At 34.9% G+C, this 20,486-nt stretch overlaps 1 protein-coding gene across 1 annotated transcript in view; it reads left to right on the top strand.

Annotated features, from left to right (window-relative positions):
• Window positions 1–14,545, top strand: part of LOC108706752 (serine-rich coiled-coil domain-containing protein 1-like) — a 558,012-nt gene extending 543,467 nt beyond the window's left edge. The window contains 3 exon segments of the mRNA XM_041579683.1: window positions 2,109–2,186; window positions 13,962–14,031; window positions 14,034–14,545. Of these exon segments, the coding sequence (XP_041435617.1) occupies window positions 2,109–2,186; window positions 13,962–14,031; window positions 14,034–14,077 (192 nt within the window). The 3' untranslated portion in view covers window positions 14,078–14,545.
• The last annotated feature ends 5,941 nt before the right edge of the window (window positions 14,546–20,486 follow it).

The raw sequence follows: 20,486 nt of genomic DNA, 5'->3' as shown, positions 1-20,486 counted from the left end.
CTTGTAATGAATCCCCTGCTTCTATACTACCCATGCAGTACATATAATATATGCTATTGGTTAGTTAAAATGCCAGAAAGAATGATGAGCATTATTAAATAAAATATATTTCTCTAAGAACTTTCTTCACATGTCTTAAACCTTTTGCTTCACTGTCCTATTTTTAACTAATTAACCATAAACTAACTTGGCTTTTGAAGATTAATGGGAAAATTGACTATAAATCATTGCATTTAACCTTCTGATTTTCTGCTGTTTTGGCATCTCAAATCTTAAAATCATTATTTTAATGAATACTTAAATTCATAATTGTAAAAGCCGATTGATAGGGGATGGGTTGCAATGAGTGGGCTGACAACTAAAAACAGTTATCTCCTATGTTTATAAACATATGAACATGTGAAGAGCTGATGTGTGGTATGAGGTATTTGGGTTTTAATTTTCGGGCCTTTGATGCCATTTGGTCATGGTATGCTCTGCTCTATGGAATTGGAACTCTACCACTGTGCACTCACCCCCCATATGTTATATAAGGTACTAAGCATGATCCAGGAGCAGTAACCCATAGCAACCAATAAGATGTTTGCATTTAAACAGGTGACCAGTAAATTCTGCCTGATGATTGGTTGCTTTTATTACTTAAGCCCTTTTATATCTTAGATGTAAACTGCTAACCCAACTGTTCTATATGCAACTGTACTGCCAGGGTCTCACTTAGCCAATTTCTGTCTTCTGCTGTGTTATTCATTCTGCTACATAGAATGCACTGCCACATGTCCATATCATATATCATCTTGCCTTCCTCCCTAGTGTTCATGTCCTTGCTGGTAGAGTGGTTTCTCCTTATTTGACCCCTCTGTGATCAGTGCTTTATAAATCAAATCTACACTCACTAACAAAAGAACTACAGGCATGGCATTAGCATCTATTATCTTTATCTTGGGATCAGGAGCCTTCCATATAAGGAGTCTTCTTATAATTTGAATCACGTTTAATTTTTCAAGTTTTATTACACCCTGGCAAAATCTGGCATCTCAGACCTGCCAAGGTTGTATATAAGTCAATGGGAGAAGTCCCTATCCTATTTGGAAGTTTCTGTGGTCCGTGCTGGAATTAGCCAGAAAATTTGACTATTTAGGACTTTTCTGGCAAAAATCCAAAAAAATTCAGGCTTTTTGGGAAAAAGCCTGAAAAAAATCATGTGATTCTGTAAAAAAAATCTGAAAAAATCATACAATTCAGTTTTCACTACATTTTCTCAAATTTGTTTCTGATCCGATTAAATCATGATTTTTTATTAACGAATAAGGTCGCATTGTGGATTCAAGTATGGTCAGAATTTTTTTAGTTAAGAAAATCTGAAAAAATTAGATTTTGATAAATAAGCCCCATAAACGGATTGCTAGTATGAAGTTTACTATTATCTAGGTAGCTAAACTGAATAACACACTCAGTTCAGATGAATTGCTATGTTAATGTACAATACAATTATTCAAACAAAATAATCAAAATTATGTTTTTTAAGGCCATTTTCAATATGATTTCAACATCTCTTGCATGCCCTTATATATCAAACAATACTATACACTACTTCTCAGATTCCTAGATAAAATACTCAAAAAAGGAAAAAGAATCTCCCAGATTGTGTATTACATTGTCAAATATATTTTTTGAACATGAGATTGGGTCTGGAGGTGAAGTTGACTTGGCAGTGTTTGTTCTCCTCTTTGTTTTTACATTGTCAAATTATTTTCTAAAGCCTCGTGTTTGAATAAAGAAAAGAACAGTTTTGACACATGCTCCTTTTTCAAGACTACTGACTGTTACAAAACTGTGAATGGATGCAGGTGTACCGAATGCCAAGCATGTAAACATGCATCTGAAAAAAAAAAATCACCTTTGACTTTACTAATTCCACAGCAAGTACTGTGAAGATTAACAGCTGGCAATACATAATCAAATGGGGATAGAAGTGTAAAGCTAACAGAATTGCAGTATCACATTTTCTGATAATAATGTAACAATATGCCATGTGCAAACAAAATAGCAGCTTTTAGATTCAGTGAAGTATAATATTCTGTGGTAATCTGTTTCATTTTTTTTTGCAGAAAAAAGCTCAGAGTTTACAGACAAGTTCCATCTCCAAGCAGGATAAGTCCACACAAACTGAATTTCTAAACCATGACGTAAGTAAGAAGATATTTTCATAGAGTACTGATGTATCTGAATGGTGCCTTATCAAACCTACTTATTCATTTTTTTCTCAGGATAGACAATTTTTTTTGTGTGAGTTGTGTGGCATTCTGTCGATATATGCACACAATTTGTGTTTAGTTTGAGGGTTGTTGTCTTATGGAATATGATATTTATGACTATGAAGATTTTCATTCATTCAGGTCATGGTATATCTAGTATAGGTAAATCTAAAAACAACTGGACTTGCTGAGTAATCAATGAAGATGTTTCACTGCTCATCTGAGCAGCTTCTTCAGTTCAACTGACTGGTGTGGGAAGTTCTCTGCATATAAACTCTTCTACTAATCCAATCACAATGGCACATTGAAACTCTTCGAGGATGTGACATCTGAAAAAAATTCACAGAGTTGTTGATTCTGTGTAGTTACTGTGATAGGATTATCCAATGTGTCATGCAACTCCTAGAAACAGGTGTAACTTGTGAGAGTTGCATGAATGGATGTGTGACTTGTTCTGAAACAGCCGGGTTACAGATGTGAGATGTGTGTAGCAGACAGTTGGTGTCGAAGGCCCCCACTGCTGTTCAGGGATGGTTTCTCCACCTTGACATGAATCGCCTCTTTCGCGCCTCGTCCAAAGGAGGTGTGAAAGATTTACCTATACTAGATAATATGATGTAATAATGTAATAAAAGTTGCAAAGAGCAAAAGAATTTGCACAAATAAGAATAAAAAAATTAATTTAACAATGTAATACTCTTCATTAAACTGTTATTGCATTGCGAATTTTAATTGCACATTGCAAACTTAAATTGCGTATTGGCCACTTTTAAGAAGTACTTGAAGGTGTCATAATCTTTTAGAGCAAACATAACTTTTTCAGTAATACGTTTTATTACATTCAATGCACACTGGCAAACGACAAAATTCGCAAACCTTCTTCCACTGTCGGAAGTGGTCGCTAAACAGTTTCCGGTTTGCAAATTTGTTCACACAATGGCATAACTTTTCGCATTGCTAATATTTTTTCCATTATCGACTTTTATTACATTTCCCCAATAGAGTTTTACCATTAGCTTTCACATTCAGACTTCAGCCACAGCAGGTTTCCTTCTGGCACAGACATGAGAGGCCTTCAGAAATCTTACTTGCCTGTTTCTTAAGACACTGGAGGAGCAGCATGCCCAACCCTTATCAGATCCAGGTTATCGTACCAACGTGTATGTCCAGTAGTTGTTCTGTACTCAGCTAGAGTGTTATTACCTGGTCAGAGTGAAAATCAGCCATTTCACTGCCATGCCAACACTGCAGCCCTTACCATGCAACAGGCAACCTAATGTTTCCATGTTTTATGTCCAGAATTTTACATTTTACAAGCACAATTTCTAAATACATACAGTATTTATGGTTCCACACTCTTTCATGGGAAGATGTTCGCTATAAAAACACTATGTGGTACTAGAGATGAATGAAATGACACTGTGTTGTTTAGATCTAAAGACTGGATCCACAGCAGTATCCTATGTAAAGCAATATGAAAGAAAAGACAGCAAGGCAGTGCACAGAGAAGCAGGGGAACCACAAATGTAATGCTATTTGTATATCAAGAGCTTATCACACAACTATTAAACTAAACCAATATGTATATGTGTCATGTAGTGATACACCACTAAAAACTGTTGTTCAAGCAAACTTCATTGAAATGGCGATGGACTACAGGTTACAGCATAACGCCATGGATTAAAAAATCCAAGGATTAAAGCATGGAAGCTTTGGTCATACAACATCAGGGTGTTATTCATAAACCAACATCATATAACTTTTCTCCAACTCTCCAGGATCCAATGACATTTGCTCCTGAGTCTAACTCTTATATTATTTTATTTTGTAACAACCATGTTGATTGTTAGGAAAAATTGAAGAACAAAATATTGAGTAAACTAGGTTGCTATTAGTGAATATATTTGCACCAGTCATTTTGTTTAGGCTACCTATATTAGAGAACTAGATGGGGTGGAGTGGGGAAATATTGGAGTGGGGAAATATTACAGAAGGTTTAGTTCCCATCCAACTGCTGTTTCAACAAATTCAAAAAAAAAAGGGCTGAATACTTCTTAGATCATATGCCACCTGGAAAAGTCTCCTTGTTCAGAGTAAGTTTGCCATCCCTAACAGCAATATGCCATCAATATTAAAAAGTATTAAAGGACACATAAGCCTACATGTATATAAGTTGAGCATATCTCCCCTACTCAAATGGCATAATTTGTACTGCATATATCTCCTCCATTTGCCAGTGCCATCACATTTTCCTAAAACAGCTTTGACCTAGCGGCCATTTTCCCTCTGACACATCATCAGTGACATTTTTATCAGCAAACTGCACACATGCTGTAAAGTTCATACAATCAAGAATGAAGGCATACACAGGCAGAATTCCAGCAAGGATTGAGCACTGTGATGGTAAAACTGAGCTGAGGAGGTTAGGAGAAAAAAGTCGGAACAGACAGCTAGAGCAGAGTTTTTATGGGAACCAGCAATGTCATTTCTTCATTGGCTGCTAGGCTGGAGGGCATGTTTTGTAATCTGAGCTGAGAAGGACTGAGCATGCCCAGTAGCCAACAACCAAAGCAAATTACTGACAGAGGGAGTTAGTGGGTCAGAGGAGGAGAAGGAGAAGGATCCTAAGTGATTAAGGTGATGTTGCAGCCTTACTGTTAACGTTTGGACAACCAGAGTGGTAGGTATTTCAATATTTTAAAGAGGCTTTTTTTTTTTTTTTTTTTAAACAGCAGTCTGTCTGTTGTTTTAATTCTTTTCTTTCATCTCATTCTTAAGACTTGGCAAAGGAGGTAATACATTGTTAAAGCTTGACTATTGAATGTGTTCATTAAAAATATTGCAATACCTGCATACACACAGATACAGTATATTATTTAAAAACAGCATCACACACATGCACACAGACACAATCTTTCTTTTAAAACAGCAGTCTGTCTGTTGTTTTAATTCTTTTCTTTCATCTCATTCCTAAGACTTGGCAAAGGAGGTAATACATTGTTAAAGCTTGACTATTGAATGTGTTCATTAAAAATATTGCAATACCTGCATACACACAGATACAGTATATTATTTAAAAACAGCATCACACACATGCACACAGACACAATCTTTCTTGGTATGTTATTGCATAATGTTACATTACTCTTTTACTTCCTCCCTCCAGCCTCCCTGCTGAGCTATATTAATATCCATGATATTTTTCTATACTATAACATCTTTCATGTCTCTGAATACACTTTTTATTGCCTCCAATTTTTAGTGATAAAATGTGACTTCCTTTAAGTTCCTAAAATGTGACACATTTAAGTGCATATCAGTTAACTTTACTACCAGTGTGGTGGCAAACCTCATAAGCACCAGATCCTTCTGTATATGTCTGTATTATACAAGATTAACAACCCCTAATCACTGCTTGATGACTTAGAGAAAAAGCAGTGCAGGGGCATTGATGTGTGTCTGAATTTTCTTGTCAAGAAATAGAGAGACAATGACAAATGAATGTAAATTTTAGCTTCTTTATAGATTTTTTTCCCACCTAATTGCATTATACTTTGCAGCTGCACCTGTCTGCCTCTACTTCAGAGGTGGTAGATGATGTCTAAGCAAATCCATAACAGAGTGCTCTGCATTTATTTTTCAATGTAGCAGCATATGTCAGTTCTGTTATTTCCAAGTGTGCCAAATATGCAGATTCCCTCTAAACTAGAAGGAAGGACAGGTTCTTGGCATATTATAGCTGAAAAAAAGCTGGTTCTGACCTTTTCAAATGGCTAAAAAGCATGGCTATCTTTAAACAAAATGGGTTCTCTTTGGTTAGCAAACCTTTAGATTGATTCATGTTTTGTTGATGTCTAAAAGCTCTAAAATGTTGCATTGTATAGGATCCTTGAGAAAGGACCGAAACGTTGGACTCTTATACAATGCAACATTAATAAAAAGATAAAGTGTGCCAGTTGGAAGATTGTGTATATATTTGCTATAACTGAGCACCCCAACCTTTAAAGATTGGGACTTGGAGTGCAAATACTCACCAGTTTGCTATATATACATATATAATATACATAAGCCATGAATATCTTGTAAATTATATCCTTAAAAACGGTGCGTTCTGATGTCATCAGTTATAAACGGTGAGTTCTGATGTCATTTCTGTCACATGACTCACTGAAAATTGTGTATTATAATAAATAAAGTACCCCCAGCTGCAAAATATGAGGATATTAGAAGTTACCTCAGAGTTTCATGACTTGTATATGGTCATGAAACTCCTCTGTAACTCATAATATCCTTATATTTTACAAGAGGGGGGTACTTTATTCACTATATGTATGTATGTATGTATGTATATATATATATATATATATATATATATATATAAGTAATAGAGGATCCACACTCTCCTTTTCGTGTTCAAATTATAACAACTTTTATTTCTCACATCACAATCCAACGTTTCGGTCCCTCCTGGGGACCTTTCTCAGGAGGGACCGAAACGTCGGATTGTGATGTGAGAAATAAAAGTTGTCATACTTTGAACACGAAAAGGAGAGTGCGAATCCTCTATTACTTATACCTCAAACATTGATCAAGCACCTCCAACCAACCAACGTCAGAGGTGCGGGCACTCCAGAAAAGTTCATATTATGTATATATATATATATATACTGTATATACTCTCCAAAGAATCAGCACTCATGATTAGAGTCTTGTTTCATGCCTGGGTGCACACCACCATCCAAAATCAATACACCTGCTTGAAGAAGCCGCACTCACAGGACTTATAGGACAATGAACAGCCGAAACGTTAGTGATGGATTCTTAATAAAGAAATTATTTGTTGTCCTAGAAGTCCTGTGAGTCCTGTGAGTGCAGCTTCTTCAAGCAGCTATATATATATATATATATATATATATATATATATATATATATATATATATATATATATATATATATATATGTATATATTCCCTTTATTACCTATTCATGTATCTATCCACCTTTTTGAAGCCTCTATATCTGCAATCAGTCCTGGGTAATTAAAGCATAAGGTTCTTAGCTTAGTAGTATGCCACACTAAGAGAGTTTTTTTCAGTAAGGATGAATAACTAGAGATCTCTATCTGTTTCAAATTAATTGCTTGTTTTACAAACTATTCCTTGTAATCTAAGATTAGCAATAGTTCAAATAAATGGAGGGTGTATATTATTAAAATGTAAACCATTTAAAATTCTCATATAATTTGCTCTCTGATTAACAATGTAATTAAAGTATTATGTCTGCAATCACTGTAGACTAAGAATTTTAGATCGCTTATCATGTGTCGAAAAACATTTGCAGCTTGGAAAGGGACTTTTATATTAATATTTAACTGATGTGCATCAGCGGGAATACTTGAAGTAATTGCATTAATTGAAAATGAACATTTCCAAACTAGCACCTCAGTGGCAATTAGTTTCAGTCTCTATTTCTTGGTTGCAAAGAAAGCATTGAAAGATCACACCAGAGAGTTCAACATTCAGCTTCCCTATGAGTAGTAGTAGTGAATATGTTGTGGCAAGAGAATATTACTTTGAATATCTTACTTTGCAGCAGGATATGATATTTCTGTTTCTAAAAAAGAAATCTGAATGCTGATCTACAGCATGCTTTTTGTCTTCCATGGTTAAATAGTCTATTGCTATTATGTTAATTAAATTATATGGCTTAGTACTTAGCACAGATAATTTTGGCAGAACATTATTATCATATAATTATATAGTGCCAACACATGATGAAATACATTACAGGTAATGTATCACTCACATCAGTCCCTGCCCCAGAGGAGCTGCACTCCTAGTGTGATAAGAAACATACACAAGTGCAGGTTTAACATACAAAAACAGATAATTCCCTTGTTACAATTAAACCCAGAGCTGCAAACAATACTAGTGGTTTTTTTTTGTGGTTTTAGAGATTTTTGAAACCACTGCTAGCTCACAAACTCTAAAACCACAATTGTCATTGAATTTAATAAAATATAATATAAAGTACAAAAAAAATTGCACTGAACTGTGTACTAAAAAATGCAAAAACCTCTGAAATTTCAGGTTTTTTGGACAATTCTTAGCAAAAAAAAAATCCAATAAAATCAGCGCAGCTACCATTGACTTCTATAGAACCTCAACAAAAACTTTTTACTTGGCAAAATTTTGCCTTAGAGGTTTTCTTGGTTTTTCCACTTTTAGAAGTGTACATTTTTAGAGCTTTTTTTTAGAGTTTTTTTCGTATGAAAAAGAAAACTTGAATTTTTTCGAGATTTATTAAACCCTGAATAAAAGTAGTCCATCTCAAACCTGCCGAGGTTATGTAGTCAATGGCAGATGTCCCTTTAACAATCGGAAGATATCATGATCTCTGCTGGGTTTCTTACACTAATCTGATTAATTAGTGGTTTTCAGGCGATAATCCAAAAAGTTTAGTTTTCAGGCATCCAATCTGAAAAAAACATACAATTTGGATTTTTTATTGTCTTTTCCCGCAGATTTCTTCAAGTTAATTTATTTATAAATAAGGTAAAAATGTGGATGGGAGTTTGGCCAAAGTAGTTTTAATATAATAAAAAATGAGAATGTTTTGGGATTTTAGTAAATACCCCCCAAAATGTGTATGAGAAATATTGTAATGAGATATAACTTCAAAACATAACTGGGTCTTATTTATTCATGTCATTAATGTCCCATTCCTACATTCATCTAATTGTCAGGGCCAAACAGCACAGATGGGTTAGGAGTTGGGACCAAGGAGGAAGCTACACACAGAGTCCACATGGTATCCAAAGGGTTAAAGCAAGTTCCTAGTCATATCCAGGCCAAGAGATCAGGGCAGGTGGCAATCAGAAATGTCAGGAGACAAAGCAAGAAGGTCAGAATCCAGAAATTAGAGCGGATTTTTAGCACACCCACCAACACTCAAAAGTAGGACCTGTACTTAGGCATCACCAGGTCCTCAATGTCTATTTATTTAGAATTTTCATACAAGGCATGACATGATGATGTCATGCGCCTCACACTGACATCATTGTGCCAGCGTCGCAATCCATGTGGTGGCCATGGGCGCCACCATTTTGGTTTCAGGGCCAGAGGAGATAGGAGCTCTATTGGGCATTCCTGACACTAATTTAGATGAAAGAAGCTACTAAAGCACTGTAGTAATATGAGATATCTGACACCCTGAACCCGACTTATATACTATGACATCATTTCTTGTATAAATGAAAGATAGGAAGGTATACAGTATGACTGGAAATTCAAAAATAATTATAATTGCTCATTTATTTATGCAAGTAGTTGGGCAATGATGATATCAATTGGCATTTTTTATTTTTATTATCATGATGTAAAAATATCTCCAAGGACTCCAGCATATGTTTAAATAACTTCTAAAAAATATGTACCAAAACACATTTGTTTATTTTTTTGTGCTTTTTATATAGTTTCCACACATTAATGCAGCTCTTTACATAAATTATACATCATTCACATCAGTCGCTGTACTCATGGAGTTTACAATCTACAACGTTATTGCATTTACTCATAATAGGGTCAATATAATCAATTAATCTGCCTGTATATTTTAAGAGTGTGGGAAGAAAACCAAAGTACCCAGAGGAAACCCAGAGAGACAGATATGTATAAATTGGGATTAGTTTGCCATTCATTAGGTGCATAAAACATGAATTAGTACCTCAGCCCTATGATCTTATAAATCTGTCACTGAACACTATATTGTATTTAATTAATGCAACACATGGGCATTAATACAGTAGATGCTGTTTTTAGCTGTCTAGAAATTGGCTGCATTGTTTTCTATGAGGCGCATGTTATATTATGCTCGCTGGTAAAAATAGTGAAAGCTATAACCTAATTTATGGCTTAAAGCAACATTTTATGTTTATAACAGTTCTGCAAAAATAATTATCTGACATTAACTGACAAAAGGAAAAGAACTTTCAGCAGCATTGGTGGTTCTTCACAGTGAGGATAGTGAGGTGGTGGAATACACTGCCGGATAATGTTGTGATGGTCAATTCTGTTAATGCCTTTAAGAGTGGCTTGGATGATTTCTTGAACAAGCAGAATATCCAAGGCTATTGTGAAAATGGTCATGCTAAAAATATGAAATGTTCATGCTATATGAACTATCCCATAATTAAGAGCAAAATGTACTATAATATCTCTTTCTGCTATTTCCACATTATACCATCCTTTTTACTTTAGCTTGGTATCAATTTAATTCACTGCTTAGTCGCTTGGATTAGTCTTACCAAACATTTTGTTAAACAGATTTTGTAAAGGTTTTTTTTGAAGGATAACATTTTTAAGGGTATATTTTAAAGGGAATTTCCACTTCGCAATTACAAATGACATGATTGCTGGAATAGTATTTTCAGAACATGACTGGTCACTGGATAAATTAACAAATTAATTTGCATGTACTGTTTGTTTCATTAATTTAAACTGTATTTTCCATGTAAAGGCATAATAAGAGAAATAGATTTGCTCTGGTTATATTACAAGAGGGCATGTTAAATTAATATGTCCGCTGAGGGGGATATTCACCTCACCGCAAAATCAATGATTGGTTTACCTTTTTGCCATCAGCAATTTAAATGCAACCAATTACATAAAAGGTGATTAAATGTATGTCACATAAATGTCTGGATAATAAAAAATCCAATATGGTGTATATTTCTAAAATGGCCCGAGGTCGACTTTGTACAGCCTGCTATGACCTACTACTCTAAAACAATTAAGTTCCTGGAAGATTACTTTAAGAAAGTACTATATGTTCGGAAGCAGAAATAAAATGTTGCCATGGTCATGCAATATTCAAGTACAGTATATGATGACTTTTATTCAATAAGGGATCTTTCCTTCATTTGGATCACCATACCTTAAGACTACTAATATAAAATCATTTAAACATTAACTAAACTCAATTCGATTTTTTTTTACTTCAATTGGGATTCATTTTAACCTAGTTGTGATCAAATACAAGGTAGGTACTGTTGAATTATTATTTTGAATTTCTGGATAATGGGTATTCCATTCTTTAACCATAACAGTCACTATTTCTAAAAGTTGCCAGCAAGGCAAATAGGGATTCTTCCAGCTTACTTTATTATATCACATATGAGCATTATCAACTGACATACCATAGGGGTAAACTGCCATTAAAGTGATTTTATCTTCAGCCTTCGTCACATTATTATAGCAGGAAACTTTTTAAAAATGATCCAGAGAGATTGTTAGATAACATATCTGGCCTTAGCAATTTTATTATGTAGTCAGAGTAAGTAAGACATTACCCTGCATAACGTTAAGAGGTTTATTTATTAAAGGAACGATTTTAGTGGTTTTAGGAGTTTTTGAAACCACAACAAACTGTAAAACAACCACTGATATTGAATTTATTAAAAGTTCAGATAATAAAAAGTACAAATGAAAAAATGCACTGAATGATCAGAAAAAAATCCAAATACCACAGAAGGTCTAAACATTCAAGTTTTTCAGACAATTTGTAGTGAAAAAAAAATCAGAAGACCTCTGTAAAAATGGTGCAATAGTAACTGCGCTTGTTACACTGACTTCTTCAGCACCACCAACTTTTACTTGGCAAAGTTTGACATTAAAGACTTTCATGTTATTTTTCCACTTGATAAATCTCAAATTTTTATAACTTTTCAGTAAAGCAGGAAAACCACAATTGTGATAAGTGGAAAAAAAAAAAATCACAATTTGATTGTTAGTAAATGGGCCCCTTGGTGTTGACTCAAGGGAGGAGAGTGCAATTCTGTTTATAAATCACTGGTGCAGGTCCATCACTGTTTTCATCACTGATTCACAAAGATGGCATTATGTACAGAGATGGGCGAATTTGGGGCGTTTCGCTTTGCCCGAAAAAAACGTGAATTTCCCACGAAATTCACGAAACGGTGAGAAATGGACGCCGGCGTACATTTTTTTTCCACCGGTGAATTTTCACATCGGTTTCACAAATTTTTTCGCCGGCGGTGAATCGCGGGAATATGTCACGAATTCGCGCCTGGTAAATAAATTCGCCCATCACTAATTATGTGGATGTGTGAGAACTTTATCACATTAATATGATGCCTTCTTTTTTTAAACAGCAGATGGGAAGACTAATGTTTTTAAATTCTCTCCAACTATTGTGCAACATAGTTTGTAGTAAAAGTTTAATGTCACTTTTAGCAATAAGCAAAGTACTAGAGATTAAGCTATGGGGCAGAATAATCAAAAATCAAATGGGATTTTTTTCCACGATTTAAATATATTTTGCACCCAAACTTACACATTCAAGTTATATTTTCAAAAATGCAAATGTCTGTGAGTTAACAAGAAAAAAAATTCTAAAATTCAAATGTAAAGTCGATCAATTCGAATTTTCAGGACATAAATTCAATCAATTCTTCGAGTTTTTTTTGGGACATTCGATTTTTTTCCCTGTCGTTTTTCATGCGAGTTTTTGACATTTGGATTTTTCCATAAACACGCAAACATTCGAAATTCGAGTTTATCCAAGGTAGAAACCCCTCTCGCAACTCACAAATTTGTTTCTTGATAAATATGCCCCTAAATGTTTGTATTTTAATTCAATTATTTTCAACATTTGTTTTCTCTGTAATTCTGTAATTATTTCAGGAAACAACTTAACATAATTGTATTTTTTGCAGATTTGCAGAATTTGCAGTAAAAAGATTATATAAAGCTTTAACCGTTTTACCTATAATTTTACAATTTTTTTTAAAAAGTTTGGGCAACCCTGTTCTACACATTCAGTAATAGCCCACAGTGGAGCATCACAACCCATCCCTTCAAAAGCCACTAGACATTTTGTTGATATATTTTGACAGTTTAGTAGAAAACACAGTTATAACATTTTCTATATTAAAAATAATTTAAACAGAAAAACTTATACAAAAAACAGAAATAATGATACACATAAGCTTTATTGTTAAAACAGGCATCCTTTTTATAGTGTAAAGCTGAGAAATAATTCCTAAGTGTAAGTTTGTTTACAATCATTTTTGATTTCATTTTTGTTTTCACATCTGTCATCTCAGGGGAGGAGAAGTATGTTTTATGCCAGAATGGGTTCCCTCAGATTACTAAACATTGAGCAAAATAAGAAGAATCGACTGTGAATCCTATTGCTTGGTGACAGACATGTGGTTTATTTTTTCTAATGTTGCTAAAACATTTATAAGAAAATGGATAATGCAGGTTGGAGATTTTACTAACTTGTTTGCTGATCAACCTTTAGTAAACAGACACCTTTTAGGAAAAAGGAGTTTCCTGAATAGCAATATTCACAAAGTACATGAACTGTGGCCAATAAAAATGTTTATAATGTGATCATTTTACCTAGACAGCAAATAGATTTCTTCTCAACTTTACCTTAATTAGAATATTTATGGTTTAAAGTTGCTGTAATTTGCCTACTAAGTGCATCTTTTTAAACTTTTCAAAAAAAGGCATTATCTTCCCATTGTTAGCCTCACTTAAATGGCAACTGCAACTGCAACTGGTATTTATTCTTTTATTTAGCACTTAGTAATCTGGTAATTGTTTTTTTTGATATCTCCATAAGGAACAAATTTGTTAAACAAAAATGGCTTTATTTTTTTTGCCTTTTCTTTTTCAGACCCAGAGGAACCCGACAAGCACAGAAGGATCAATTTATAAGGCTATCAGGCCAGTCCATTGTTTCCAACATATCAGTTTAAGACCAACATCTGGACACAAGATGCTTTCCACTAATGTATTCAATTAAGTATCATTAAAATGTAATAAGCTCCTTTTTCCAAACGGTTAATGCATTCAAGAACTAAGCTGCTGAAATGCAGTTTTAAGTTATCACAAAGGAAAATGTTGTTTTTCTGACATTGGTGTACAGATCTATTTTCATTGCAAGGACTTTAATAGAAATTGTGCTTTTATTTATCCCGCTGGGAAAGAACTTTTTATATAATAATTTAAATGACCGTGGATCATGTATGTGGACCAGAGGACAGCACATTTTTTTAAATGTTTTTTTCCAACTGTACCAAAAAGTCTTTGTTAAACATGTAATCATTATGAAGAAGGCACCGTGCTGTCTATCTTGACTTTGTTAAATTATTTTTTACAAAATATTTTCCTTCTCCTCATTTCTGACTTTAATCTTAAATGACTGTACAATGCAATTGATAAATTATTCCATTAAACATTTAAATTTGTAAACCTTAATCGGCCTGCTTTTTCTTATATTGAATGGTTAGAAATAAACTGCACATACTTATTGCAATCTAATAATGTGTCAAGTTCTACAGTTGATGATACAAAAGCTTCTCAGCTATAGAATTAAAACACTCCCTTTTCTTAATTCTTCTTAGCAATACAGAATATGCATTCCAGCATGCATTATGCATGTTATAAGCAAATGTAGGGGATTTTGTGGGCCATGCCTCTAATTAGAAGACTTGTGCCACTGGATGATTATGTGTGTGTGTCTCGTCTTCTATGCAACACCCAAAGTTAACTTTATTATGCTTTAAAAAAAAAAGGTTAAAGGGAACCAAACAAAGTCTATACAAAGATGAAACAACAAAAACCCTGGAATAAAATAATTATTGATTTATATATAATAATATCCCCTTTCAGTGAAGATGTATACAGTCAATAATGTTTCTATTCAATGTTTGTTAACTTAAAGTGGCACAATATACAGTAGAAACCCCATTTAATTTTTTAAGGAAACTCTGAAAATCTAAAATCAAGATATAAAGGCTATAAGAAAAGGTGCCAGTTTTTTTGCTATACTACTGTTAATGACAAAGTTTAATTAGCAAACCATTAATGTGTACACTATGGGACAGCATTTGCAAAAACTCTAAAATGATTTGAGGATGTCTTGGGAGTACAAACTAACTGGAATTGTTATTCCATTTTAAACTATCTTTAAAGGGGTGGTTCACCTTTTAGGTAACTTTTATAATGTTATAGAATGGCCAATTCTAAGCAACTTTCAATTGGTTTTCATTATTTATTTTTTTGTAGTTTTATAGTTATTTGCCTTTTTCTTCTGACTTTTTGCAGCTTTCAAATGGGCACCGCTGACTCCCTACTAAAAAACAAATGCTCTGTAAGGCTACAAATGAATTGTTATTGTTACTTTTTATTACTGATCCTTCTATTCAGTTCCTCTCCTATTCATATTCCAGTCTCTTATTCAAGTCAATGCTAGGGTAATTGACTGTACAATGCAAATGGACACTGGTTAGGATATAAATGTAGTTAGTATGTTAACTAAAATAACATGTCGGTGTACTACAGTGTGTCTCAGCAGCAAAGGTCTCCAACCCCAAAGGGTGACTCCAACCCAGCATTAAATAGCTTAGTGATTGACAGCAACCCCTAGCATTGGACAGGACTGTAACCTCCAGCTCCATCTGCAGCTCCATTACATGATCGAAATTAGCATTTCATGACACTGTGGTCTCTGCATTTAGTGGGATAGTTGGTCCAGGATTGATCCCAGTATTACTGGGAGTGGGTCCAGTATTACCAACATTTCGTAAGATTTCCTCCAATAATAAACTCGGGATTTCATGAGACTTCAGCAGGCAGTGGCACCTCACATACTTCTTCCCTTGCACCTGCATTTCTGTGCACACTCTCATATTGTGCTCTATCCAATGATGGCAGACAGAGGTAAAAAAAAGACCATGCAAAAGAGCCTTTCCTTATGTGGTAGAATGCAACCGAGAGAACACTGCATTTCATCATACTTTAAGCAGTGAACAGTTGCAATATGGAAAAAAAAAGCCCTGTAGCTTTTTATAAGCTTATAGTGGATTGATGGTGAATTACAGTTCTGCCTATAGTAAATCTGGGAGCATGTACCATCCATGTACTGAACACATTTCTCTGTGGCATTCAGATAATGAACTGGGTTGATTAATACTGTATGATTGATTTGCTGGTCTTTCAGTTCCTGAAAGAAAACTAATGGCTTCTGCAGATTACAAGACAGCAAGCAAATGTCTAAGCTGCATCAGGCATGTCAATTCACAACAGTGTATTGTATGTATATAAATAACTATTAATTAGGCTCAGGCACAGTTAAACACTGTCTTTCATATGCTCTGATCCAAAAACAACTTTTCTTTTCCAAGAATGGAATGAGTGTGCCATAGGATAGAAGGGATGTAAACATAATTAGACTCTGGTTAGTCTTTACTCAAATCATAGGGAGACTGCAATAAAATTGCTGACACCTGTTCAGCAGCAACTTATATTGGAAATATGTAAGTAAACACAAGGGTGAAGTCACTTAAACGCTATTCACAATGGTATGTGTGTCTATCTCCTTGTGACTTGCACATAGGGTTATGTACTGGTTCATTCTACTTTGATAAACACAGGTAACATCTACACATGCAACTGACTGACCACATAGTGAACTGCATGCTACTGCCATTATTAATGTTGCACATACAGTATAGGAATGTAAGAAGTGACCCCATTTGTGCCCACTTTCGTGAAGTGTCACTGCAATTTGCTTGTAATGTGCAAACAAAGATGCTAATTTAGCAAACCACATGTAATTTGGGGGAAAAGGCTGATTTCCTTTTTATCTATAATAAAATAAAACAGTACCTTGTACTTCATCAAACTGAGTACAAACTGAGATATAATTAATCCTTATTGGGAGCAATACCAGCTACCAGCAATACCAGTTTATTGGGCTTATTTCATGTTTACACTATTTTCTGGTAGACAAGGTATGAAGATCCAAATTACGGAATGATCAGTTATCTGGAAACCCCAGGTCCCGGGCATTCTGGATAACAGGTTACATACCTGTACTAAACTTTTCAAGCTTCATAAAAATGTATGAATATGTATCAGGTATGTAAATATGTATCGGGTGTAAACTTTTGAATGCACACACAGGTTATTTTATGACTATTACACCAAACAATCATTTATCTTTTAAAATATAAAGTAGAAAACAGAACGTACATAAGTGAATCAAACAAAAGTAAAATAAGTGTGAAAGGTTTAGTGAAGTTTTACATTGACTGGGGTAATGGGGTTGCTAAGACAGAAAAAGCTAGTAGGTTTGTAAATATGCTGAATGACAATTTTTTATTCCAGCTCGTTCAAGAACCTACTAGGAATAACTCTCTTTTGGACCTTGTAATAACTAACAATACTGAACTCATCTCTAACATTTGTGTGGGTGAGCATTTAGGGAATAGTGATCATAACATGGTCTCCTTTGAGATTCTGTTGCAAAAGCAATTCTATAAGGGAGTAACTAAAACACTAAATTTCAGACGTGCAAACTTTGACAGTATAAGGGCATCTTTGCAACATATTAAGTGGGAAATGCTTTTCACAGGGTTAAACACAGAACAAAAATGGGAAGTCTTTAAAATGCTGCTTAATAAATATAGTTGTCAGTATATTCCACTTGTAAGCAAGGAACGTCGTTGCAAAGCAAAACCTTTTTGGTTCAATAGAAGCGTTGGTGTTGAGGTGGGTAAGAAAAGACGTGCTTTTAAGGCTTTCAAGTTAGCTGGTACAGCCGAAACATTTATAAGGTACAAGGAGGCCAATAAATCATGTAAAGAAGCTATAAGGCAAGCTAAAATTGCTATAGAAAAGGATATTGCAGCAAGCAGTAAAAAAAATCCAAAATTATTTTTTAAATATGTTAATAGTAAAAAAATTAAGCAGGAAGTGGTGGGACCCTTACTATCAGAGGGGGGTCAGCTGGTTGATGAAAACAAAATAAAAGCGCAGATTCTGAACTCATATTTTTCATCTGTCTACACAAATGAGGAACCAGTAAGTGAAGGTTTCCTTCTTAACAGTCCCAATTCTAGTAATACAACTAATGATGCATGGTTCACACATGAAGAAATTCAAAAGAGACTTGAACATGTTAAGATTAACAAAGGTCCAGGGCCAGATGGTATTCATCCCAGGGTAATTAGCGAGCTTAGCTCTGTGATTGCCAAACCTCTTTACTTAATTTTTCAGGATTCATTGAGATCTGGCATAGTGCCGAGAGACTGGCGAATTGCTAATGTGGTGCCTCTATTCAAAAAAGGATCCCGTTCTCAGCCTCAAAACTATAGGCCAGTTAGTCTGACGTCAGTGGTAGGAAAGCTTTTCGAAGGGTTAATAAAGGATAAGATACTGGACTTCATAGCAAATCATAATACTATGAGTTTGTGCCAGCATGGTTTTATGCGTAATAGATCTTGCCAGACTAACTTAATTTCTTTTTACGAGAATGTAAGTAGAGACCTCGATTCTGGGATGGCAGTGGATGTGATTTACTTAGACTTTGCTAAAGCATTTGATACAGTGCCACACAAAAGGTTACTGGTTAAATTAAGGAGTGTTGGCCTGGAACATAGTATTTGTACCTGGATAGAGAACTGGCTAAAAGATGGACTACAAAGAGTGGTGGTAAATGGAACATTTTCTAATTGGACCAGTGTTGTTACTGGAGTACCGCAGGGCTCTGTACTAGGTCCTTTGCTTTTCAACTTGTTTATTAATGACCTGGAGGTGGGCATTGAAAGTACTGTTTCTATTTTTGCAGATGATACTAAATTGTGCAGAACTATAGGTTCCATGCAGGATGCTGCCACTTTGCAAAGTGATTTGTCTAAACTGGAAAACTGGGCAGCAAACTGGAAAATGAGGTTCAATGTTGATAAATGCAAGGTTATGCACTTTGGCAAAAATAATATAAATGCAAGTTATACACTAAATGGCAATGTGTTGGGAGTTTCCTTAAATGAAAAGGATCTAGGGGTCTTTGTAGATAACACGTTGTCTAATTCTGGGCAGTGTCATTCTGTGGCTACTAAAGCAAATAAAGTTCTGTCTTGCATAAAAAGGGTATTAACTCAAGGGATGAAAACATAATTATGCCTCTTTATAGGTCCCTGGTAAGGCCTCATCTGGAGTATGCAGTTCAGTTTTGGACTCCAGTCCTTAAGAGGGTTATAAATGAGCTGGAGAGAGTGCAGAGACATGCAACTAAATTGGTTAGAGGGACGGAAGACTTAAATTATGAGGGTAGACTGTCAAGGTTGGGGTTGTTTTCTCTGGAAAAAAGGCGCTTGCGAGGGGACATGATTACACTTTACAAGTACATTAGAGGACATTATAGACAAATGGCAGGGGACCTTTTTACCCATAAAGAGGATCACCGTACCAGAGGCCACCCCTTTAGACTAGAAGAAAATAACTTTCATTTGAAGCAACGTAGAGGGTTCTTCACAGTCAGGACAGTGAGGTTGTGGAATGCACTGCCGGGTGATGTTGTGATGGCTGATTCAGTTAATGCCTTTAAGAATGGCTTGGATGATTTTTTGGACAGACATAATATCAAAGGCTATTGTGATACTAAACTCTATAGTTAGTATAGGTATGGGTATATAGAATTTTAATTAAAATTAGGGAGGGGTGTGTGTATGGATGCTGGGTTTTCATTTGGAGGGGTTGAACTTGATGGACTTTGTCTTTTTTCAACCCAATTTAACTATATGTAACTATATGTAACTATATGTAAAGTGGCAACTACAAAGCCCCATAGTCCATTAAAGAACATATTTTGTGCATCAGGATCAGGAAATAACAACTTGAAGACGCACTTAAAGGACAAGGAAAGTCTAAAATAGAATAAGGCTAGAAATACTGTATTTTGTATACTAAACATAAGCATGAATTTACTGCACCACAAAGCTTAATCAAACAAATGATTTATGCTTTCAAAGTTGGCCACAGGGGGCTGTCATCTTGTAACTTTGTTAAACATCTTTGCCTGACCCTGACCCTGACCTTGCACATGCTCAGTGTGGTCTGGGCTGCTTAGGGATCATCATAAACAAAGCTGCTTGAATTCTGCATGGCTGGTAAGTAAGGCGGGGGCTCCCCCTGCTGTTCATACGTATGATTGTTTCCCCAGAGCAGTTAGGGACCGTCTGACAATTCCTATCAACAGCAGTAAATGAAGGGAGAATTTCACTGCATACAGTCAGGTTTCTTATAAAAACGGTGCACATTTTTTAATTAAAGTATATTGGAGATATGTTTCTTTTTCATTAAAGAAAGTAAAAATGGGATTTTATTTTTTTGCCTTTCCTTGTCCTTTAAGGGC

The sequence above is a fragment of the Xenopus laevis genome, chromosome 1S, assembly GCF_017654675.1.
Source record: "Xenopus laevis strain J_2021 chromosome 1S, Xenopus_laevis_v10.1, whole genome shotgun sequence".
NCBI classification, from domain to species: domain Eukaryota; kingdom Metazoa; phylum Chordata; class Amphibia; order Anura; family Pipidae; genus Xenopus; species Xenopus laevis.
Note: the sequence above shows the minus strand (reverse complement) of the source record. Positions and strands in the feature narration are given on the sequence as shown.